The sequence below is a fragment of the Dromiciops gliroides genome, chromosome 2 (assembly GCF_019393635.1).
Source record: "Dromiciops gliroides isolate mDroGli1 chromosome 2, mDroGli1.pri, whole genome shotgun sequence".
In the NCBI taxonomy this organism is placed as follows: domain Eukaryota; kingdom Metazoa; phylum Chordata; class Mammalia; order Microbiotheria; family Microbiotheriidae; genus Dromiciops; species Dromiciops gliroides.
Window position 1 is genome coordinate 656,256,882 of NC_057862.1, and position 25,344 is coordinate 656,282,225.

At 45.3% G+C, this 25,344-nt stretch overlaps 1 protein-coding gene across 2 annotated transcripts in view; it reads left to right on the top strand.

The window, feature by feature from the left end:
• The window catches only part of GLG1 (golgi glycoprotein 1), a 149,962-nt gene that overhangs the window by 118,310 nt on the left and 6,308 nt on the right, over positions 1-25,344 (top strand). The window contains exons 10-25 of one of the 2 annotated variants that reach the window (XM_043988573.1): positions 2,116-2,217; positions 4,182-4,335; positions 5,270-5,407; positions 8,200-8,286; positions 9,465-9,527; positions 10,320-10,433; positions 11,202-11,290; positions 12,282-12,399; positions 13,148-13,240; positions 13,658-13,795; positions 19,477-19,600; positions 20,916-21,058; positions 21,245-21,346; positions 22,496-22,603; positions 23,424-23,544; positions 24,096-24,202. In XM_043988573.1, coding sequence (XP_043844508.1) covers positions 2,116-2,217; positions 4,182-4,335; positions 5,270-5,407; positions 8,200-8,286; positions 9,465-9,527; positions 10,320-10,433; positions 11,202-11,290; positions 12,282-12,399; positions 13,148-13,240; positions 13,658-13,795; positions 19,477-19,600; positions 20,916-21,058; positions 21,245-21,346; positions 22,496-22,603; positions 23,424-23,544; positions 24,096-24,202 — 1,801 coding nt within the window. The remainder of the gene's footprint in view (positions 1-2,115; positions 2,218-4,181; positions 4,336-5,269; positions 5,408-8,199; positions 8,287-9,464; positions 9,528-10,319; positions 10,434-11,201; positions 11,291-12,281; positions 12,400-13,147; positions 13,241-13,657; positions 13,796-19,476; positions 19,601-20,915; positions 21,059-21,244; positions 21,347-22,495; positions 22,604-23,423; positions 23,545-24,095; positions 24,203-25,344) is intronic. The other variant, XM_043988574.1, reaches the window with a different exon arrangement.

A 25,344-nucleotide genomic window follows, 5' to 3' on the forward strand; every position in this document is an offset into this window, starting at 1 on the left:
CCCCCAGTTTGGGGGAAACTGACTAAAAATCACTGATAAAACGAGTTTAGGTTTTTAAGGGTTTATTGGAAAATAGAAAGAAAAAGATTGAGAACAGAATTCTAACAGCCTGGCATTCCTATCTTTCCTCAAATTTCCTGTGAAGTCCTCTGCCGCCACCACCATCAAGTCCGGAAGCCAAAAAAGGCCAGCGCTCCCTGCGCCGGCTCCCTTTCCTCCTTCCTGTCTCCTCCCAGACCATAGGAGGCTCCTCCAGTTGATTGGCTGGTAGACTTGATAGACAGCACCCATGAGCAAACGTCATTTCCTGACGCCAAGGAAAAGCCACAATGCCTCTGAGGCATTTTCCTCATGGTGGAGCTCTCCACAGCAAGTCTCCAGTAGGTGGCGTCATTCTAATCATTACACATAGAAAACCTTCATTTGACCCTCCTGTTGCCTTGAGCTTTCATCCTATAACTTTCTTCCCTTTCACAGTGAAAGTCGTATGTTTTATCTCTTTCTCATTGGCTTATTCTCCCCCTACCACTCTACTGAAAATTACTCTCTCCAAGCAGCCTCACTACTTTATTGCTATCAAATCAACTGTTCTTTTTTCATTCCTTGATTCTTCGATTTTTTTCAGCCTCTGACACCATTATCCATTTTTTTCTTCCTAGCTTTTCTCTTTTTGTCATATTCTACCTGATACCCGTCTTAATTGTTATTCTCCTTTGCTTTGTCATTGTTCATTTCTAGTTCCCTAATTGTAGGTAGCCCCTCAGAACCCTGCCTTGGGTCCCTTCCATATACTTCCTTGATGATCATACCTACTTTCATGAATTCAGTTACCTGTAAGCTATTAACTCTCAAATCTGTCTATCCGGAGTTGTATCTCTTTCCTTAATCCTCATTCCGTATCTTCAACTAGATGGCCCATCACCAGTTTATGCTCAACATGTGCAGTAGAACCTCTTCTCCAAATTTCCCTATTTCTCCCCTGTTACTCTTTATTCCTTTCCACTTCATCACACCCTATATCCGTTCCATGGCCAAGTTTTGTTAGTTCACCTCCATGTCACCTTCTCCCCCCTCAAATAAGCACCACTATTTCAGGTCCTTATCAGCTTCTGCCTCTTAGATAGGCTCCCTACTTCCACTTTCCCATCTTTGATCCATCTTCCACATGGCTCCTAAAGTTGATCTTCAGACAAAGGTATGAGCATGTCACTTCCCTGTTCAAAAACTCTTTACTGTTTTCCCTGTTGCCTCAAGGATAGCTCATAAATTCTTTTGACTCGTGTTTAAAGACCTCCATAGTCTAGCTTGGCCTGCCTTGGCTGTGCTTCTCCCCTTTCATGCTTTCCTTCTCCCTACCCCACCCTCATACATGGACCTCCTCCTTAGCATCCTCTTCCTCCTAGGTGCCACCTCCTCCTTGCCTCCTCTGATTCCTTCAGTTGTTAGTGTGCAGTGGGAAGAGCCCTAGATTTAGAGTCAAAGAGCATGCTCCCTTGTCTGTCACGTCTGACTGAGACCACATGGACGACTCACTGAATGCCTGATTCCTCATCTCCAAGATGAGGGAGTGCTAACTCTTTGATTCATACACATGTTGTGTCACCCAGTAAAATGGAAGGTCTTGCAGACAGGAAGTTTCTCCTTTTGAGCTTTTGAGCTTTGCCTCTGCTGACTGTGCTGTAACCACAGTCAGATTCCTGCCAGCTACACGTGCCTCTTGCAAGGCTCCAGGTCACAGAACAGTTGTGGATGCATACTGGCAGGACTTTTCTCATCTGAGTTCCCTGCCCCAGTGAAATCATAGGTCCTTTTTTTTTTTTTTTTTTTTTTAGTGAGGCAATTGGGGTTAAGTGAATTGCCCAGGGTCACACAGCTAGTAAGTGTTAAGTGTCTGAGGCTGGATTTGAACTCAGGTCCTCCTGAATCCAGGGCCGGTGCTCTATCCACTGCGCCACCTAGCTGCCCCTGGTCCATTTTTTAAAAATCCCCATGGCACAGCACAGGGCAAGCACATAGTAGGTGCTCCGCACATATTTATGAGATGCATTTGTGTTGTAAAAGTGTTGTGAGTGTGCTCTGACTCTTCTGGTGCCCTTTCTCCCTCCCTGTGGGCAGGATCCTTTCTTGCCTGATGGAGCATCTCTACACAGAGAAGATGGTTGAAGACTGTGAGCACCGACTACTTGAGCTGCAGTATTTCATCTCTCGAGACTGGAAGTAAGCGTCTTTCGGCAAAGTCCACTTCACCTTCTAATCTTAGAAGTTGTCAGTAGAAAGAATTGGAGTTTCTTTTTCCTAGGATTGGTAGCAGACTGATCCTCAGAGACCTGACTTTTATTGCTTTCAGTGTAGCCTTTTGAACCCAGAGTCCACTGCTAAGCTGTCACCAGGTAGCACCAGTTTGTAAGTACAAGGTCAGAATCCTGGTATCCACATGTCTGTCTGTGAAAAAAAACCCTAGAGCCTTCGAGGAAAGCAAATTTTCAGTGTATTTTTTGTTTGTTTTATTGATTGTTGTAGTACATGGGAATTTGTTTTTCCTTTTTGTTGTTGTTGTTTTTGTTTTTCCTTCTGAATTCAAAGTGATTGAAACCACCCTTTTTTATGAAGACCTTACTATCAAAAAGTAACAACTTGGTTTTTAGTTCACCTCTTATCCAACTTATCCAAATTGATTGCTGGGAAAGAGACATAGAAGGCTGTCTTATCAATGCAGTTTCACTCTTAACCCCCAGACCAACAGGTAATGAATAGGTTGGGGTGCTCCATGTTCTCATGGTATTGATTTGGGGGGGGGGTGAGGCAATTGGGGTTAAGTGACTTGCCCAGGGTCACACAGCTAGTAAGTGTTAAGTGTCTGAGGCCGGATTTGAATTCGAGTCCTCCTGATTTCAGGGCCGGTGCTCTATCCACTGCACCACCTAGCTGCCCCATGATATTGATTTTTGTGTTTAAGCCAAACACCCTTGGGCTATTGCTAAGATTTCTTCTTGTGACTTCTTTTACTGGAAGATTACATATATTTTGTTCTCAATTCTCTGAAGTCAGTTGACGATTTAAGTATAGAAATCTTTATTTTTACCCAAGTTGTCCAAAGTTGGCTAAGAAGACAGGCTATATCTCCAGCTTTCCCATTTCATCCCTGAACATTCATAAAAATTATGGAATTCTGAAGCTACTTTCTCTGCTCTCTTCTTGTTTTCAGTCATCATAGCAAAAGTGCTGACTGTATAGTTAGGGCAGAAATTAAACTTACCATGATGTTTACAGATAAGTGAGCAGTAAGCTCTGTTCCCAGTTTTGCTTCATTCCCAGACTTAAAATGTGATGTAGGTATGTTTACTGGAACTGATACATATAATCAGCACTCTAAAAATAGAATTACCTAGGAAGGAGAGAGAGTTACAAAGAAGGGGATGAGATGATAAGTAGGCTAGGGCTGGTCACACACTTGTCTCTTCTTTATAGTATCTATATCAAAAAGTGTTGTGCTTAAAGACATGTCTTTAAACATTTTTTTTAATTTTATATTTTATTTTTCCCCAATTACATGTAAAAACAATTTTTGACATTTGTTTTTAAAATTTTGAGTTCCAAATTCTCTCTCTTCCTCCCCTCCCCACCCTTCTCAGTTAAAAGGCAATTTTATATAGGTTATGCATGTGTAGGCATGCAAAACACATTTCCATATTAGTCATATTGGAAAAGAAAACCTAGACCCCAAAACTCAAGAAAAATAAAGGAAAAAATGGTAAAGTCTGCTTTGTTCTGTATTCGGACAGCATCATTTATTCCTCTGGGGATGGGTAGTATTTTTTCACCATACATCCTTCAGAGTCGTTAAAGACATATTTTGGCTGCCCAGTTGGGACCGTGATTGTTCAGCATGGACTCTGAGTTTGCTAGGAGTCACGCATTACCATGGATGCCATCTCTTAAGTGAAGTCCAAGTTTTCTTTCCTGATATATAGAGTCAACATCTATCCACCTTAGTGTTTTCTCAGGGCAAAATCAGGCTTTGAAGTGGGTGACATCTGAAAGGTTACCAAGAACAGAGTATTTTTGTGCTTTCTGAGATCTTCTAGCACTCGCCCCACAGGGAACTCCTTTGTAGCCCTTACAAATCCATTGTATATTGGACCGTGTTAAAAGCAGTTGCATTTTTACTCTCTTCATTATAGACTCGACCCTGTTCTTTACCGCAAGTGCCAAGGAGATGCTTCTCGTCTTTGCCATACCCATGGCTGGAATGAGACCAGTGAGCTCATGCCTCCCGGAGCTGTGTTCTCCTGTTTATATAGACATGCCTACCGCACTGAGGAGCAAGGCCGGAGAGTATGCAGTCCAGGGTGTCTTTTTCTTCTGGGCTTCAGAAGTGGTTGGATCAGTTGACTCCATATTGTTGTGATTTTAGCCAGTACAAAATTAGTGCTAGGAGAAAGTGCCAGTATTATGGCTGAAAACAATTCCCTCCCTCCAACAAATACTTTTATTCAATGATTGGATCAAAATGAGAACTTGGCAGGGCCTGTTTTGGAGCCTGCAATATGATCTCCAACAAATATTTCTCCCACCTCTATCTTCACTTGTTTGTTGTTTCTTTAAAAGGGAGATGCTCAGAGTGAAGCAAAATACTACTCCCCATAACTCCGTAAGTGCTGGCTCAAAGGTCTTTCACACACCGTAGTTGATATGCTGGTGAATGTCCTCTGGGGATACACACCTGTGGTTGTAACTTAATACACCTCAAGATTCTTCTTCTGGCCTTCTCTCCATAGTTCTCTGTTGACTCCTACCTTTTGGGGATGGGGGATTTGTATTTAGACAGCCTTCTTGTACTTCAGTGGCACTTATTGTTTTTCAGTCATGTCTGCCTCTTTGTGACCCCATTTGAAGGTTTCTTGACAAAGATGCTGGAATGGTTTGCCATTTCCTGCTCCAGCTCATTTTACAGATGAGGAAACAGGGTTCAGTGACTTGCCCAGGGTCACACAGCTAAAAGTATCTGAGGCCAAATTTGAAACTAAGGACAATGAGTCTTTCTGACTCTATGCTTGCTGCTCTATGCACTGTGGCGCCCCCTAGCAGCCTCCTCACTGGTACACTGCTCAGCTGTGGAGGAAACCTTCCAGGATTTCAAGAACCCACTGCCTTACTGTGGTTGTTTCATTTCGTTATTTAGTTCTGGGAAGCAGAGATTAAGTTACAGGACTGCCTTGTCTGTAAATAGGTCCCTTTAAAGTCCCTCTTGTCACATTTTCCCTTGTAGCTATCTCGAGAATGCCGAGCTGAAGTCCAGAGGATCTTGCACCAACGAGCCATGGACGTGAAGCTGGACCCTGCTCTCCAGGACAAGTGCCTCATTGACCTGGGGAAGTGGTGCAGTGAAAAAACCGAGATGGGCCAGGTACGAAACCAGTGCCAAGCATTTATTAAGCACTTCTTGTATGCCTGGCCCTGGGGGTGCTAAGACATCCTCTAAACAGGTCTTACCCTCAGGGAGCTTATTAGAGGCCTGAAAGGTTCCCCTAAACACCAAGCATTAACACCTGACCGAGTCAGGAAAGGCTTCTCAGAAGTGGCTGTGGGGCTGAGCCCCAAAGGGAGCTGGGAACTACCAAAGAGAAGATAAAGAGGTGGATGGACAGTCTGAGCTAAGACACCAGGAAATGGAACGTCATGTGCTAGAAATGGCCAGGAGCTCCGAGTGCCTGAGGGGAAAGAACAGGAAAGTAGTCGGGTAAATGAGCCAGAGCCTTTAAATGGTCCCTAAAGAGTCAGTATCTTAGCCTGGGGCAACAGAAGCCGCAGGTTTTTGAGCAGGGAAGAGAGAGAGAGTCCCAGAACTCTCGTTTAAGATTATCACCTGGCAGTTGTTTGGAGGATGAACTAGAGAAGGGACAGACAGGAGGAAGAGGCCCATTAGGAGATGTGTCTGATGGTCCAGATGAAGGCAAGGGGGATGAAGCACTGAATTTGAATGGTGATAGTGTAAGCGGAGAGGAGGGGGCAGATAAGAGCTAGGAGGTAGCAACAGAATTGACAAACCTTAACCATTGATTGAGTATAGGGCTGAGGGAGACAGAAGAAGCAAGGGGAATTCTAAGCTTGTGCCAGGTGCCAGGAGGAGCTGTGGTCACATCAGTGAAAACAAGGATGTTAGGAGGAGCGATTTAAAAGAGAGGAGAATTCTTTTTTTGGACAGTTTGAGATGTCTGTTGTCAAATGTCATTCCATTGGAAATAACCAGTAAGCAACTGGAGATGGATGACTGGAGCTTGGGAGAAACCACAGGGCTGGATATATAGATTTGAGGATCATCTGCATAGAGATGATTTTTTTGTTTGTTTTTTTGGCGGGACAATGGGGGTTAAGTGACTTGCCCAGGGTCACACAGCTAGTAAGTGTCAAGTGTCTGAGGCCGGATTTGAACTCAGGTCCTCCTGAATCCAGGGCTGGTGCTTAATCCACTGCGCCACCTAGCTGCCCCCTGCATAGAGATGATAATGAAATTCTTGGGAATTGATGATGAAGTTATCCAGCAAGAGAATATGGATAAAGAAAAGGCATGGGCCAAAGACATAGCTTTTGGGTGTACCCACGGGGGTTGTGGTAAAACGGATAAACCAGCAAAAGAAGCTCCTGCAGAAAAAGATCAGGGAGGGTGAGGACAGAAAAGGACATTGGGTTTAGCAATTAAGAGATCACTGGTAACTTTGGACAAAGGAACTTAATGATGATGAGGTTGGAAACTGGCTTTCAGGGGACTAAGAAGAAAGGGCAGAAGTGTGGGAGCCATGGAAGTAGACAGCTTTTTCTAGGAGGTTGGCTCTGAAGGGGCATGGAGCTGTCTCCTGCTTGTCTTTCCCTCTCTACTGCCTATTTCCCACTGCCTAGAAATATGCCTATTCTCCCTCATTCCCTTCATTAATCGCTGCCAGCCCTTGTCCCATCCCTCTCCTCCCTTTTGTGGCTAAACTCCTTGAGAAGGATGTCTATGGTCAGTGCCTCCATTCCTTTCCTCCCCCTCTTTGTAACTCTCCACGGTGTGACTTCCAGCTTGATCATTCCACCAGAATTCTCTCCAATGTTGCTGATGACCTCCAGTGGCCTCTTCTCAGTTCTCTTTCTCCTTGACCCCTCTGCAGCCTCTGACACCGCTCATCACTCTCCTCCTTGAATCGCTTTCTCTTTAGGTTTTCAGGACACCTCCTCTCCTGTTTCTCCTCCTACCTCTCTGGCTCCTTGGACCACTTCCTCTCCCCTCCCCCTTCAATTGATGACACTGGCCTCTTGACTCTTCCTTGAACAAGATGCTTCCATCTCCTGATTCCAGGCATTTTCACTGGCTGTGCCTTATGCCTGGAATACTCTTTCCCCCAACCTCCAACTGTCTTCACCTTAACAAAAACCGTTTGATATGAAAATAACTATTGGCAGGTGCTAGTTATTTAATTCACCTGATGATCCAACAGAAGGAAAAAAATAATGTGCTTAGATTTGAGGGTGGCCCAAATTCAGTTCACAAAGTCTGCAGAAAGATGGCATCTACAGATGGAGATACACTTATCTCAAAGAGTCCTTTTAGAATAAACTTGAAAAATCTTGGCATCAAAGGCTTTTCTTATGCTTCTGTCTTTCCGAACTAGCTATTTTAGTGACTGCCAGTCACACATCTTTATCGCTATTCCAGTCCTGAGACACTGACCTAATAGTTTTCACCTGGTTTGTAGATATCCATGGAAAGCCCCACATCACCACATTAATCTTACCAACCAGTGTCTTTTCCCAAAGGGAATATTAGTAAGAACGTCCGAAGCTCATTTTCACATATGGTACATTGGACGTGGAATGTATGGGAGCTCCAAGAGAAAGCTCAGCATGTGTTTTAGGCTTGGGATCAAACTCCAGCATGGCAAGCTCTTGGGCCGCAGCCTGAATTGCTTTTTGTGTGGAGACGGTGCCCTCTGGCCCTCAGAACTTTTTTTTTTTTTGGACTGAGACCAGCTGCATCAGGTAATTGTTCCTTAGGCAGTTTGAATTCCAGATCTTTGTACTGTATCTAGTGAGCTGCTCTTGTTGAAGAAATCAGACTAGGGGCCTCCCGGTGGGAAACAGACGCTTAGTCCCCCAGCTTCAACTAGTCTTGGAAGTGACCACATAATGACGCGGGTTTTGTTTTGTTTGTTTTAATTGTAGGAGCTTGAATGCCTCCAGGATCATCTTGATGATTTAGTTGTGGATTGCAGAGACATAGTGGGCAACCTCACGGAATTAGAGTCCGAGGTAAGCCATTCACGACTCAGAAGGAAAATGCCTTGATCAGAGATCCGCTGGTTCTGACACATTTTTCCCTTTGTGGGCCTCATATTTTCTTTTCATCTGACAAAAAGACACAAGAAGTTTGGTAACCCTTCTTGCTTCTCCCCCCTTCCTCAGCCCTTCTTACCCACATTCTTTGGAGTCTTCATTTCTCCTATGCCATTTATTTCTGCAGTCCCAACCTTCTAACCTCTTGAATGACCCTCCCCACATTGGATTTTTGACTGGGTCGTCTTCATTCTATAGAATCTACCAATTTGCTTTCTTTACGATGAAGCCTGATCTTGTGTTTCTGTGACAGCAGCTTATCCTACCTACTTTTCAGCAATAGGTTTAAAAACCTCTTTTAAATAGGGTCATAGCCCCTTATCCTCACTCTGCAAAGCATCAGCCCATTCTGTCATCAGACCCATGGGTAATATTCCTGTAAAAAGCAACCTGAGGGGACCCTTGAAATGAGGTGCAGCCAGGTGGATTAAAATTCCTTCATTTAACAACTGTAGTTGCAATCAGTGACCTATGACAAGCGTGACATTCAGTGCCATATAGAATCATGTAGAATCGCCCACAGGTGTGGGGTTTTGTAAATGGCTGATATGTTTCTTTAGGTAGAGCGGAGCAGCGATTCATGTGATTGAGGCCATCGGTCATAACCGTGCCTGTTCTCCAAAGCTTTGTCATTTTATTGGTGGGCATGGGCCTCAGAGAGGCAGCCAAAGGCCCGAGATAAGCTTCTCAGTCCCTCTTTCCCTTTTCTTTCCTTGCCTGCAGTTGTGTTCAGGCAGAGAAGTTAAGGTCCTGTAGAAAAGTGTTTTATCTCCAGGAACATGAGTTTTGCATCCTTCCCTCCCCGCACCTCTCTAACATCTGCCTTGTCTTGTATTAGGTAAGACCGTAGTTTATCCTTATACGTGTGGGGAGCTGATAGAAGACCCTTGACTTGGAGGTTTTGGCTGACATCTCACAGTTTTAGAAAGGGGTGGAGAACATCCTAACTTCTCGTGTCAATAGGCGAAGTCTTCCAGATTAATTTGCAAGCAGAGGTTGAAACTCAGACAGTTCACCCTTGACCTTTAACAGTGAAGCAAACCTCACCTTCCTTAGCTGTTTCTAAGCTGAAGCCGTCACCTTGTCTCCTGCAGGACATCCAGATCGAGGCTTTGCTGATGAGAGCCTGTGAGCCCATCATTCAGAACTTCTGCCACGTAAGTGACTTCTGAGGAATAAAGGCTTAAATTTGACAACATATATATAATAGGCAGCACCCCCTCTCCCCACACCTGTTACTCTCAAAAAGAAAAGCAGCTCTTCATAACTCATGATTTCAGACCAAATCACCAAGAGCTAATTAGAAAGAAAGAGTAAATCTTCAGAGGTGCCCATGTCATGGGGAAAACTTGAGTCATTATCTTATAGGTGGCTAGATGTGTGGCTGTTGATTCTAATAGATGTGTGAGATTGTTGGCACCTACATTTCTCTTGATCTCTTTGCCAGGCAATTCAACACTGAGAGTCCTTTACTTTATTATTGAGTGTGTGTGAATCACAACTGAAACATACCCAAATCCAACATGGATTAGGAGGTGGGTTAAAATCAGCAAAGTTATTTAGACATCCCAAAAACCAGATGCTGGTGTCAAGAGCAGGAGCAGTTACATGCACATTCGTACTTTATAAGAAACCTCTTGTAGGTAAATTGCATTCCACTGATGACCTCTTTTCAACTATTTTTGGACTGCTAGTAATTTGGTTTACAAAACTAGACCCTGGGGCAGCTAGGTGGCGCAGTGGATAGAGCACCGGCCCTGGATTTAGGAGGACCTGAATTCAAATCCAGCCTCAGGTACTTGACACTTACTAGCTGTGTGACCCTGGGCAAGTCACTTAACCCTAATTGCCTCACCAAAAAAACCCCCAAAAAACTAGACCCTTATTCTTGTTTGAGCCAAAGTGATTTTTTTCCAAGTGGAACGTCAATGAGCTTTGCCTTTCTTCAGGACATGGCAGATAATCAGATTGACTCTGGAGATCTGATGGAGTGTCTGATCCAAAACAAACACCAGAAGGAAATGAATGAGAAGTGTGCGATTGGTGTCACCCACTTCCAGCTGGTGAGTGTGTCTAATGTAGGACCATAGTGCAGCTATTCCTATGGTTTGGTCACCAATTACCTGCTGCTGGTACATAAAACCAGAGCAGATTTGCAGGAACAAAGCTAATGTTTCCAGTCTTTATTCTATTTTAGTATTGATATGTGTATTTCCTATCTTGTACTGGGGGGAAATAACCCCACAGCTATTGATTTAAGGATTAGTATTTAAGGAGTGATCAGCTTTCCTGGTGTGGACATTCCCATCTCTGTCCTGAGGCTGGTGCATGCGTGGGTGGGTGGGTGGGTGGAGCCTTCAGTTAATAAGCATTTATGAAAAGTGTCTGCTGTGTGCTGGGAGCCAAGACTCCAAAGACAAAAGGTGAGGCAGCTCTACTCTGCAGAGCTTCTGTTCTTTCCACTGTTAGGAGGAATAAAACCCTTTTTGTCTTGAGGCTCTGTGGGGTGGTCCAGATGGATCTTTACACACCAACCTTCTTGCCTCTCATTTCTGAGTCACTCCCCTGAGTAGCTGCTCTCTAATTCCTGCTGGGTTTTAGCATTCTGCCCAGAATTTACGAGTGAAAAGCTGTTGGTGGCAGCTGGGGACAAAATGTGGACATTCCCATCGGTTCAACAAGGGTTTTTATTCCCCAGAAAAATGACTCCTTAAAACTTAAAAGAATAAAAGTCTTGGTTTGTGTGAAATGATGTTGATTAAATGATAGCCACTCTGATGACTGAAGCTTACTGTGTGACCTTGTTTATTTTCTGCCTCTTAACATTTTAGGTCCAGATGAAGGACTTCCGATTCTCCTATAAATTTAAGATGGCCTGCAAGGAAGATGTCTTAAAACTTTGCCCCAATATCAAAAAAAAGTATGTAGCTTCTAAGTGCCTAGCCCTGTCCTGGTTCTGTAGAAAGTGTAAGCCTCATCGAGCCACTGGGTACTAAAGCAGCGACATTTAATTCCTACCCCCCCCACCACCACCACCTCTTTAGTAACAGGGCTCAGAAGATTTGCTTTGGACCTTTCCTTTAAACATGATAGGAATTAATTTGGGCTGTCCTGGATGCTAGGCCTTTGGCTCTCAACTCTCTCTGCCTCCTTAACTTTGGTAACATAGCCATGGCTCTCCTGCTACAGGTTTGCCACAGGCCTGGGAGCAGCCTGTTTACAGCAGATGTAGTCTCTAGGTGGATAAGTGTGGGGAGCTGGTGCCCTTGCATTGAAAGTTTGTAAGATAGGATGTGTGGTGCATAGCACAGGCAAACTTGTTGGTTGGAGTGTGGACAGGCTGGGGAACAAGATGAACTAGATCCCTCCCACTCCTCTTCCATTATGTCATTACTTGAAGAAAGCAGTAAAGCCCTTTAATGAGCTATCTGGTGCAGAAACAAACACTGTATTGATTTAAGGATTAGGACTTCATGAAGGCAGTGATCCCCTTTGCTGTTGTGGATCCCCATGTCCTTGTGCTGCTGCTGCTGGGGATGCCCCATTCCTCATACAAGAACCGAACCCTTTCTTTGCTAATGTGTTAGAAAACTGCTCAAGGGCATCAGGTTCCCCTGTTTCCTAGGAATTGGTTTGTAGTAACCCAAAGATGAGAAGCAGATTTAAATGCTGTGGCATCCCAGACATACCTGTTTTTAACAAAATAAATTTGTGGATGCCGGGCTCTTCTTCTGTACTGGGCCTATGACCCCTGGAATCAAACAATTACTGCTTGGAGAAGCCTGAACGGCTATGAAGGTTGTCAGTGGGGGGGAGTGGAAAAGCTTGAAGCAAAGACAGTCGAGGCGCTAGCCACAAGCTGCTCCCTTTGCTGATCAGGCTGGGCTCTGCCTCTCTCCTTTGGTTGGCAGAGTGGACGTGGTGATCTGCCTGAGCACGACCGTGCGCAATGACACGCTGCAGGACGCCAAGGAGCAGAGGGTGTCCCTGAAATGCCGCAGGCAGCTACGTGTTGAGGAGCTGGAAATGGTAATGCCTGAGGTGGCCTGGAAGTGCCTTTTCCTGCATTTCTTAGGTTCCCTTTCAGTACAACCCACAGGCACCCTTCCTTAAGGCTTGTGCTAATTTACTCAGACTACTGTAACCACGTTGGAACTCTGTAGCCAGAGACATAACTTGCTCCTGTTTCTAATCTGACTCCTAAAGGTCAAAAAATCCAAGGGTTCACATCATCCAGTTTTGCTGTCCTTCAGTGTTGTGACAGACATATTGTGTGAATCATGCATTTCCCCAAGAACAATGTCCGAGATGTTCAGCTAGAATGCATCTAAACCCTGCAAGGCAAAGGCCCATTTCACAGTCAAGGACCCTGAGAAACCATGAAGTGAAGTGACTTCTGTAAGGCTGCACAGCTTGTGCGTGGTAGCCACATGAGCTGCTCGCTCACATCTTACCTTGGTGCTCTTCTCTCCTGATTCACCTTCCTTTGGCTTTTGTGGCTAAAAATTATGGGTCCTAGGGGGCAGCTAGGTGGTGCAATGGATAGAGCACTGGCCCTGGATTCCGGAGGACCTGAGTTCAAATCTAGCCTCAGACACTTGACACTCACTAGATGTATGACCCTGGGCAAGTCACTTAACCCTCATTGCCCTGCAAAAAAAAAGAAATTATGGGTCCTAGATAAGAGCCCATCACAGATAAGTGTAGGATGTGCCTGACTTCTCAGCTCTGAGCTCTGTTTCATGGCTTCTCTTTCTTGATTCCCTTTTTGGTACAGACAGAGGATATCCGCCTGGAGCCAGAGTTATACGAGGCCTGCAAAAGTGACATCAAGAACTACTGTCAAACCGTACCCTTTGGCAATGCCCAGGTAAATCGTCATGGAGAGCCCGGGCAGCAAGGCCCAGAAAGGGCTCTGGACTCGTTCCCCAAGGAACATTCCCTTATGGGCACTCTTCCAGGGAATGGGGAGAGAAGCAAGGAAAATCACATGGGCGCTTGAGTCGACGTTTGATTCTTCTCACTGTGTGTAGTCAGTTTGCAAGTCAGATGCCAAATTGAAGCTCGCCTCAGCTTATCTTGGGTTATATCATTCTGTAGTGATCACTGAATCCCAGGCTCACTTGTGCTTAGACCATTGCCTGTGATTGAATTAGGTCACAGGAGAGTTCCCTTCATGTCTGCCATATCAAAACTAGCCTAGAAACAGAGGGGCACATAGGCATTTCACAGCTGTCATTACCCTTTCTTGGGATCTGTCATCAGACCGGCTTTGTCTCTCTCCTAGATTATTGAGTGCCTCAAAGAGAATAAAAAGCAGCTCAATCCTCGGTGCCACCAGAAGGTCTTTAAGCTGCAAGAGACAGAGATGATGGACCCAGAGTTGGACTACACGCTCATGAGAGTGTGTAAACAAATGATCAAGGTGAGACCGCCTGTCCCAGCAGCCACATCAGAGGCTTCCCGGCAGGTTCAGCCTCTTAGCTACCACCCAGGGCCCACTTCTTCCCCAGTGCTGGTGCAAACTGCAGCCCATCTGTGTCCCGTGTCCCCCCCCCAACATGAGACTCTTGTCTGTGGTCTCGAAGCATTAGCAGCACCGGCCAACATCCTGAAGGCGTCTCTTGAGTATTTCCTGATATTCCAAGGTAGCTGTGAGAGGTCCTGGCTGCCCACCTGTCAGTTCTCGTTCTTGCCACGTGGCCCGGCTGTTTTCTCTTTCTGCTCTACAGTTCCTCTGTGCTGTCTTTCAGTCCTGCTCTTTCTTGGACTTTCTCATTGGCTGTATGTTGCAGCTTTTGTACCCTCACCACGTTCCTCTCCCTTGTCCTCTGTTTGATGCTTGTTCTTACTTCTTAGGCATGTTGCACTCTTTGTCTTGCTGCCAGACACGCTGACGGAAGTCTGGTACTGAAAAGATGGATGCACCCTCCCCAAAGCAGCCTAGCACATGCTCTTCACCCCAGTCAGCTCTCTGCCCAGCACTCTTCCCTGGTCTGTTACCTGTCTCAGGTATACACACTGATGCACGGGCTCTGTCAGGTGTCTGCTCAAAGCCCATTGAAGTCTGGCCAGGAGACCTTTTATCCACTTGGTCTTACTTTTGTAAATGTTTAAGTCAGACTCCTTTGAATGATTACAGATCTCTGTGGTGTTCTGGAGCTGGATGGAACCAGCCCAGAGCCATCTGCAAACAGGGTAGCTAGAGGCCCTTCCCACAGCCACAGGGAAGCTGTAGACTCAGCAGCAGATCTCCTTTTTTCAGTGACAGATGCCTTTGACAAGCACCCATCTTTCTGTGTTAGGCCACAACTGATGTTTGTCATCAGAGGGTCACTGAACAGGGTTATCTCTATTGTTAAAGCCTCCTGAGGATTCTTGAAATAAAAATAGTGCTAGGGGCAGCTAGGTGGCGCAGTGGATAGAGCACCAACCCTGGAGTCAGGAGGACCTGAGTTCAAATCCAGCTTCAGACATTTAACACTTATTACTAGCTGTGTGACCCTGGGCAAGTCACTTAACCCCAATTGCCTCACCCCCCCCACCCCCCCCCAAAAAAAATAGTGTGCTGAGGAATAACTTGTGATCAACATGCAGTAAGCCCAAGAGAATATCAAATCCTCTGTGTCTTTCACTGTAGCGTAAGCTATAACTGATGAAATCATGCTCATTTACTACAGATAGCCTCTGTAAGGGGCTAAAATCTTAGCTATGCTGTCTAAAGTCTAATGAGTGGTCACCTTAAATTAGAAGCTTTAGCATGATTTTAGACTTTTAAGTACTTATTAAATACATTAGGGGTTAGTAAAGAGAAACACTTGGATAAAAAAATAGATCTGCCTGCTCTCTCCCTAATATGCTTCCCCTGCTCCCAAGCCAAAGTCTCCAAGCCAAAAGAGACCCCTCCTCAGGGGCTTCTTCCTGAAGCCTCCTGCAAAACAAGAAACAGGGCCATTCACACACACAGCTCCAAGCTAATTGACACAACTAACAGGTGATTCTGTAGCTGTAAGTTCTGGAGTCATATGGTGTCTTTATCACATGCTTTCTCCTCATGGCGGAGCTTCCCTGCAATATCTGTCCAGCAGGGGGTGCCATTCCAATTCTCACACTCATCAAAGATGCCCTTGATTTTATCTGGGGATGACTCCAAGATCCTATAGTATATGTGGTAGATTCACCATAATTTTCACACTTTCCTCCCTTCCTTATTTCAGCCCCTTGGTGAACCAGCATAACTATACACTATCTTACACCCTTGATTCCCTTGTCCCCCTGGTCTATTGCCGATGGTGCCTTGTCACGGCCACCCCATGAGTGCTCACACTATCCATCTCCTTCATTCCTATTCACAGACTGTGGGACTGGGGGGATTGACCAGGCCCTCATTTCAGGAAGGGAAACATTCTGTTCCTCCTTTCTTGATTCTCTGTCTCACTGTCCACAGAAGGTCTTCCAAATCTCGTCTCCTCCATCTGGGCATCACACCCTTCCTCCTGCCCTCTCATCCATACGAGATCACACAGGCAGTCCTTTGCAGACCATATGACTATATCAAATGCTAGGGGCAGCTAGGTGACTCAGTTGATAGAGCACTGGCCCTGAAGTCAGGAGGACCTGAGTTCAAATTTCACCTCAGACACTTACTAGCTGTGTGACCCTGGGCAAGTCACTTAACCCCAATTGCCTTAAACATCCAGGACCGTCTCCAGTCCTAACGTATATCTTGCCACTTGGACCCAGATGGCTCTGGAGGAGAGAATGAGGTTGGTGACCTTGCACAGCCCTCCCTCACTTAAATCCTATTTGCTGTAAATCATGACATCACCTCGATGTCATGATCCTCTTCCAGAATGAAGGACAAACAACAATATAAAATGCTATTTGATTATTGTTGTCGTTGTTGAATTTTGCCAAAAAAAAAAAAAAAAAAGATCATTCTCCTAGAGCTTCCCCTCCACTCCTCCCCATCTTACATCATTCAAAACTATTCCTCCACTACCTCCTTCACAGTGGTTTTAAATGAAGATGGTAGTCCCTCTCCTTGCCAATCCCATCTTCTCCATCCCATGCCCATCCCAGCTTCTCCAGCAAATTACTCCCCGTCTTTTTTGTTTGTTTTTGTTTTTTGTTTTGTGGGGGCAATGAGGGTTAAGTGATTTGCCCAGGGTCACGCAGCTAGTAAGTGTCAGGTGTCTGAGGCCAGATTTGAACTCATGTCCTCCTGAATCCAGGGCTGGTGCTTTATCCACTGTGCCACCTAGCTGCTCCTCCCCCTGTCAAATCCACTCTTATCTTTAATTTCTTTCTTTCTGCCGGCTCGTTGCCTACTGCCCATGTAGGCCAGAAAATTCCAATCTCTAACAAAAGTCACTGATACAGAGATCTGAGCATGACCAATTTATTAGGGAGTCCAGTGGCTCCTAATTAATTGGGTCCAAGACCTTCCTCATGGTCAGGGACCCCTTTGCTTGAGGAAAAATTGCTTTTATAGCCATTGAGGGAGTACCAAAAATAGAATGAAACAGTACAATGATCAGTCAATTCTAGAAGCAGGGAAATTTTATTATTGGCTAAGAGCAATGCCTATCCATCATAATCACTATGTCAGCAGGCTTTTCATAGGTCATTAGCTACAAATCATCAATCAAAGGCCATCAGCTGCAGTCCACCTCAGCAGAGACTTTGCAAAGGCTATAAGACCCTGTGAACAACATCTCAGGTCCTTCCACAGGTCATAAAACCGTGTCATTAAGGCTTGGGCTTTCAGAAGGCCATCAAACACCAGTGTTTGGCCAGCAGTATTCTAGGACCCAAGGAAGTTATGTTTAATTTTAAAGTCACTAGGAAGTGGGTGGAAATGACAGTTTGAATCTAATAGTATGTGAGCAGCTAGGTGGCTCAGTGGATAAAGCACCAGCCCTGAATTCAGGAGGACCTGAATTCAAATCCAGCCTCAGACACTTGACACTTACTAGCTGTGTGACCCTGGGCAAGTCACTTAACCCTCATTGCTCCACCATACCCCCCAAAAAATGCCCATCAACCTTCTATGTAAGACTTTGCATATACATTTATAGCTTAACCCAACATTGCTTTTTACAGCCACCGCTTTATTTGGCAAGTAAATCAAATATTTTCTGGCTATGGGGCTTTCTGTTGTCCATTTTAAATTTTCAGTTATTTAAATAATTCAGGATTTTCTTTCAGTTGTACATTATATCATTTTCTCATTTTTATTCTTGCCTGCCTTCTCTTCCCCTCTCTACCTTTTTTTAAACTAAATCTAATCTTAAATACTGATGAGTCAGTGATATGACTGTACAGTCAGCTGACTCAGCCTACATCAGTAGCAAGTCTTTCCCTGTCTGTTCGAATACAATCTGTTTGTTTCTTTATGGGTATCATTTGGTGCTCACCATATCTATCACCTACCAGTTTTTTTTTTCCTCCAAAAAAAGCATTTATCATATGGAGGTCTGAGTGCCATGTGGCCCTTCCATAAGTCAGATCAGAGCCATGTGAAAAAAATGCCCTAACTCACAGATAATTAGAAAAATGAACATTGAAAACAACTCTAAGGTATCACCTCACACATGTTAGATTGGCAGTTAACAGAAACGGATAATGACAAGTGCTAGAGTGGCTGTAAAAAAACAACACCCCGGGTATATTAATGCACCATAGGTAGAGCTATGGACTGGTCCAGCCACTCTGCAAAACGCCTTGGAATGATGCCCCAAATCCTCTTAAGCCTTGCATGTCTTTGACCTAGCAATGCCACTTCTGGGTCTATGCCTCCAAAAGGGAAATGTCCACTGTGTACAAAAGCATTTATAACAACTCTTCTGTGGTAGCAAAGAACTGGGATACGCATCATTTGAGGAGTGGCTGTAAAGGCTTTACTATGTGAATGTGATGAAATACTATTGTGCTTTAAGAAATAAGGAAGGGGGTGCAGCTAGGTGGCGCAGTGGTAAAGCACCAGCCCTGGACTCAGGAGTACTTGAGTTCAAATTCGGCCTCAGACACTTGACACTTACTAGCTATGTGACCCTGGGCAAATCACTTAACCTCAATTGCCTCACAAGAAAAAAAAAGAAATAAGGAAGGGGATGGTTTCAGAAAACCCTGGGAAGACTTGTATGAACTGATCCAGAGTGAAGTGAGTAGAACTGGGCACACAGTTTATACAGTAACAGCCAACCATAAAATACTTTGGGATAAAAAAAGACCAGTCACAGTTTCAGAAGACCCATGATATAAAACATGCTGCCTACTTCATGAGAGCAATAAATGGGCTCAGGAGGTAGATTGAGGCGGGGGGGGGAGGGGAGGAGGAGTATGCATTTTATTTTGTCAGACACCACCAAGTCAGGGATTTATTTTGCTTGACAATACACATTTTCAAAGGGTTTTGTTCTTGCTTTCTCTGTGGGAAGGTGGAAAGGAGAGAATTTGAACCTGAAGATAAAATAAAATTGAATTTTTTAAATTGTGTTCATACAGCAGTGGGCATATAAGCTTGTAAGTGGGCCACCCTGCAAGATAAAATGCAGGCTTTGTATTATTAGAAGGTCATTGGGAGCAGAGATTTGAACCCAACACTAGCAAGGCTGAAATAAGTTAACTGCTTAGTGGTAACTAGAGGAGAGAACAAAGGGAGAGCTGCGTCTTTGTGCTCAGGACACAGAGAACAAGTCAGGGCTCCTCTTCTGTGGGTGAGCTGGCATGAAGCCATGGCTACAGCCTCCTCTCTCTTGAGCCCTTCAGCACAGAAATAGCCAGTGGAACATCTAGTAAAGCTCAAAGGTAACTAGGAAGTAGTGATTGCTCACATTCTGTAACACTTAAACGTTGACACAGAAGTGCTTTTCTCTCCAGCAGCCCTGTCTGTGTTTTGTGTAGTGCGTGTTTTATTAACTTCGTTTTACAGATGAGGAAAAGGAGGTTTCAGCTGCCTTTGGTTGGCCTCACGGCCCCTCTCCAAGCTCGGGGGGGGGGGGGGGGGAGCTAGATGGCCTGGCTCTGTGTGCTGGGCTGGTGCTGCTGGAGCCAGAGGCAAGGCTGTGCTTGGAGCTGCTCACAGGACTTCTTTCTTTGCAGAGATTCTGTCCAGACGCAGATTCAAAGAACATGTTGCAGTGTTTGAAACAAAATAAAAACAGTGAACTGATGGACCCCAAATGTAAACAAATGATCACCAAGCGCCAGATTACCCAGAGCACAGGTAACGAAGCCCTCTTCATTCAGCTCCTCTGCACTGTGTTGATGGCTTCAGTGGACATCTGCAGAGGGAATAATGAACCAGCCTTGGGAGGCTTTCTCTCCTTTGATATGATGCAGGCTGGAAAAGGTCAGAGAGACCCCATCTATCAAGGGATGGAAAGGAATCAGGGTTAGGCTGTCAGGAGAGTCAGATCCTGGGGGTGGGCATCAGCCATGTCGAAGGAGAGGGTGAGAGTGTTCTCCATATCTCCAGAGCAAGAAGAGGAGGGATTGTTGTTGTCAAAGTTGGGGTTTTGGTTAGACACCAGGACCCAGAAGTGATGGTAATAATTACCAGACCCTGGGGCAGCTAGGTGGCGCAGTGGATAGAGCACCGGCCCTGGAGTCAGGAGGACCTGAGTTCAAATCCGGCCTCAGACACTTAATACTTACTAGCTCTGTGACCCTGGGCAAGTCACTTAACCCCAATTGCCTCACTAAAAAAAAAAAAATAATAATAATAATTACCAGACCTTTGATAGCGTGGACAGCAGTAGTGGAAGAATCACCCTTTGAAACAGGATGGAAAGGCTCAAAGACCTCCCTCTCACCACCTGTGCTCAGTTTTTGGTGATTTTGTGGAAGATCAAGTTATCAAGTGATTAGTTTTGACTTGAGACTGTAAAGCAGCTTCAACATAAAGAAACATTGTGAGTCTCTTGCTCCTCTTAGCTACATAGCATTGAGAAGGGGAAGCAGCTCAAGGGTGTTGGAAGACCTTGGGGACCCCAGGCTTCCTTTGGTCTCCAAAATCTGGGAATGCACCTTGGTCCTGGAGTCACACTTTGCTTCTCTCCTTCATGAGAGGTAGGAGAGCAGGGCTCATGATGCAGGAGGTCACTTAGTTCTGCTTAATTCTTTTTCCGTTTCCAGGGTTCAGTGTTGGGGGGAGAAGGCACATCAATAAATGTCTGCTTCTAAGAAGGTGTCAATAGCTCTACCACAACTCCAAAGGACTCCTAATGTAAAATGCTGTCCACCTTCACATGGAGAACTGATAGACCCACAGTGCAGATTGAGGCTTATGTTTCTCCTTCCTTTATTTTTCTTGCTTTTTAAATTTTAGTTCTTGCCCATGGCTAATGCAGTAATGTGCTTTTCATGACTCTGTATGGATAATGGTTATTCTATTTCTTGCCTTCTCAATTGGTAAGAAAGGGGAACTGAAAATAAAAATAAAATATTTTAAGGTGTTGATAGAAACACAATAAAAGATAGGTATGTATGAACCCAGGTTAAGTGTCTCGGTCCCCTTTCTCTTCCCTTTGTCATCCCAGATTACCGGCTAAACCCTGTGCTCAGGAAAGCCTGTAAAGCTGACATTCCTAAATTCTGTCAGAATATCATCAATAAGGCCAAGGATGACTCCGAGTTGGAAGGCCAGGTCATTTCCTGCCTCAAACTGAAATATGCAGATCAGGTAAAGCTGGGAAAAGGGAGCAATCCCACCGCTGGGTTAGGGTGCCTGCACAGGGCTTGGGCTTAATCCACTGCTTAACATTAGTTACTCCTTATGCTTCTGAAAGATGGTCTCAGATTGTGTCTGAACACGTGGGCCAGAATTAGTGGGCTTGATGCATTATTCTCCTTGCTCTCCCACGTGCAGCGCCTTTCTCCAGACTGTGAGGACCAGATCGGAGTCATAATCCAGGAGTCTGCTTTGGATTACAGGCTCGACCCTCAGCTGCAGATGCATTGCTCAGATGAGGTAGGACAGCCTATCGTGAAGCCTGTTGTGACCAGAGCTAATCCTGGTCACTTCTGATGGGCAAGAGGTGTTCCTTCTATCCCTCTTTCCCCCAGTTTACATCCCTTACCACAAGTATTCATAGGCAGTCTTCTAGAGCCATCCTCATCTTACTTTGCAAAGAGGTGGCTGCTGTCTGGTTAAAAAGACACTAGTGGGGGGCAGCTAGGTGGCACAGTGGATAAAGCACCGGCCCTGGATTCAGGAAGACCTGAGTTCAAGTCCGGCCTCAGACACTTGACACTTACTAGCTTTGTGACCCTGGGCAAGTCACTTAACCCTCATTGCCCCACAAAAAAAAAAAGACACTAGTGGATTTGGTGTCAGAAGAATCCCTCCTCTTTTTACCAATTCTTGGGCCCTGCTGGGAGAATCAGACCTCTCCCTCTCCATTCCTTGGTTTAGGAAGATCAAATGAGCTGATATAAAATTTGATCTTTTTTTTTTTAGTAAGTATTTGTTTCTGTAACACCCTGTATCAACCATGTCCTTTCAAAGGGATCATAATTAAAGGTGTCCTTTTCAGAGAAGCATAGATTAAAACTCTTCATTGTGGCCTGTGCTGTAGAAATCCCTTTGCCTGAAGCTCCCAGAATAGGGGGTGATGCTTGTGACCCTCAGCTTCTAGCAGTGTACCTTCAGTTATCAGTTCTTAATCCACCTGTATCCTATCTTTTCCTCTGAAGAGAATTTTCTTTGAGGATCAAGTCAATAACCTTGTGCTTGATAAATCTTGGATCACTCTGGCTCACATCTGGGTATTTACAGTGTAAAGATATCTCAGTTTGCTTTTTTCTTCTGCGTGCCAGGCCCAGCAAGTGAGGCAAAGCTGAGCCTCTGAGGCAGGGGGAGAGGAGGAATTCTTTGCCACTCACTTGCCAGGATTCTTGAAGAAGGGAGCTCTTGGCCAATGTAACTGGAGATGCTACTGCTCCCAATGATTCACAGGCTGGGGATGGCTAACTGGGTGATATGAGCAAAGTTCTCCCCGGCAACAGAGAGTGGTACAGCACGAGGACAAAGTCCTTGTGTGCGCCTGCTGTTGTTAAGGGTTCCTTCTTTTACACTTTAACAAGATGTGCTGCCTCTGTGTGTGTGTCCATTAAATAGATCTCCAGCCTCTGTGCAGAAGAAGCAGCAGCCCAGGAGCAGACGGGGCAGGTAGAAGAGTGTCTAAAAGTGAACCTGCTTAAAATCAAAACAGAAGTGTGTAAAAAGGTAAGTAACAGTGGCTTATGCCTCTTTGTCCTCTTTGTCAGGCCCCAAACATAGACATACTGTTAAAAAAGGGGGGGCAGCTAGGTGGCGCTGTGGATAGAGCACTGGCCCTGGATTCAGGAGGACCTGAGTTCAAATCCAGCTTCAGACACTTACCACTTACTAGCTGTGTGACCCTGGGCAAGTCACTTAACCCCAATTGCCTCACCAAAAAAATTAAAATAAAATAAAAAAGAGTGAGGGGGAAAATTAAATAAATAAAATAAAATAATAAAATAAAAGGGGCAGCTAGGTGGTGCAGTAGATAGAGCACCAGCCCTGGATTCAAAAGGACCTGAGTTCAGGTCTGGCCTCAGACACTTGACACTTATTAGCTGTGTGACCATGGCAAGTCACTTAACCCCAATTGCCTCACCAAAAAAAAAAAAAAAGTGAGGCACCACCTTCCCAGCTGCCCCTCTCCCCCTTCCAGCACTTGCTTGTTCCATCCTGGGCATCTTCATCCCTTGTATCTTGGTTCAGGGGGCATCCACCCTTATGCTACATGAGTGTGTTCATGTGTTTTCAGTCTGTTTTATTAGCATCATCGTTCTATCTTCCCCCCACCCCATTGAGGTGAATTTCTACACACTACCTGTAGCCATTGATTATACATTAAAATATGCCTGTTTTTCCTAGTCTCTGATTCCATCAAGCCCAAAGCAGTTTGTATTCCATTGGTCCATGGGACTTAATATTTGATGCCTTGTTTGAGTGTAAATATTGGCCTGATCTGCTTGGTTTTTTATGTCCTTTCTTTGCCATCATCTTTCTTCTCCAGGAAGTATTAAACATGCTCAAAGAAAGCAAAGCAGACATATTTGTGGACCCAGTTCTCCATACAGCCTGTGCCTTGGACATCAAACATCACTGTGCAGCCATCCCCCCTGGGCGAGGGCGGCGTAAGTCATTGGCCTTTACGTTCCTGATTTACCCACTCTTACATCATGCTGTGATCGTGGTGGAGGAAGAACCGGGATGTCAGACATTGTTATTCTCACTCTCGCAGCTGGGGGTGTTGGGGAGAGCATGGCTTACGCAAATTTTCCTGTACATTAAGTACTCTGGAAAAACATGGGTGTTGCTGGATCAGGGGCTGCTGGGAGGCGGGCTCAAAGCCGAGACATATCCTGCCCCTGCCCAGAATGACCTGGCATAGATGAACTAGAAATAGAAAAACCACCCCGAGAACTCTGTCTAGGAAGAGCAACAAAGGAAAGCGTGTGGGAAGGCGGGAAATTCTGAGCCGCAAAGTCTCCCCAAAACAAGGACCTTTGCAGAGGGTAGAGCTCGTCCCTAAGTATGTGGCACCTTGGGTTAGCTTCCTCAGGCGCTACAGGAAGCTCGTTTTCTTGGTGGTTTGGGGTTTTATGGTGATCCGTGGCTGGATAAGTGGCCTTCTTCCCGGCCGTCCTCTACTTAGGCCCTTTTGGGACCTCCTTTCCTCCTACAGAGATGTCGTGCTTAATGGAGGCCTTGGAAGATAAACGAGTGAGATTGCAGCCGGAGTGCAAAAAGCGCCTCAACGACCGGATTGAGATGTGGAGCTACGCAGCCAAGGTGAAGGCCTGAAGCCGGGGTAGCTTCTTGGGGGTTTTCCCCCTCTCCGGGAGCTCTGCTTTTTCTTGAGAGCCACTGCCTGCCTCCTCTTCCTACTGCCGTTATGCAGGAGGCCTAGAGCTGCCATGTTTCAATTTGGGAGGAGCAGGCAGGGCTGGTTTTGTGATGTGCTGTAGTAAGCTGCTTTTTAAAAGCCAATCAGAAAACAAACCCAAAAAAGGGCTACTAGCGCCTAAAAGCACCTTCTCCCTTCCTGTTAGGACGGTGCGTACAATAAGGGCTGCAGCCACAAAAGCCAAGCCTGCAAGCTGCCTTCTACACGCTAAGAAATCGGTCAGCTAGATGAAAGATGGGGCTTAAGTCGGCCCTGCAGCCAAAGAGAAATCAGGCAGCAGGCCCGTGGGAGACGTAATAAGCCCCACCTCCCCTCCACAGTGGTTTTTTGTTAGGTTTTCATCAGTTTATGTTAGAGAATGTTAGAGAATGTTAGAGCCCTTTAGTCTGGATCAATGGAGAACAAACGGTACATCGAAGATGGAAGAAGTCATAGCTTTACACAGGATCTCAGAGGTCATGATGGCCCAAAAGGCCATTTGGGGCGGCTCAGTGATACAGCAGATAGAGGGCCAGGCCTAGAATCAGAACGACCTGCGTTCAAATCCAGCCTCAGACACTTACTAGCTCTGTGACCCTGAGCAAGTCACTTCACCTCTGTTTGCCTTAGTTTCCTTCATCTATCAAATGGGAATAATAATAGCCCCTCCCTCCCAGGAGTGTTGTGAGGATCAAATGAAATAAGAATTGTGAAGCACTTAGCACAGTACCTAGTGTGAAGGAATGTAAGCTATTACCATCATTTTTAACATTCATCGTAATCATCTAGTCCAACCTCTACCTTCTCTTCATCATTCTTGGGGATGGGCCATTTAATCTTTGTGTGAACACTTGTCGGTGTTAGAAACAGGTGACTTCTACCTTCCCTGTGCTATGAGTCCCCTGGTGTTGGAGACGTCTGTCCCCTAGTCTAACTGTCCGTCAAACACGAGACTTCTGTTTGATTAATCCTGCCTAAAAAGAGTGGGTTAATGTGTGTGCCTGAATAGCTTCTCGTTTTGTCCTGATTCTGCATGGTCTTTACATTG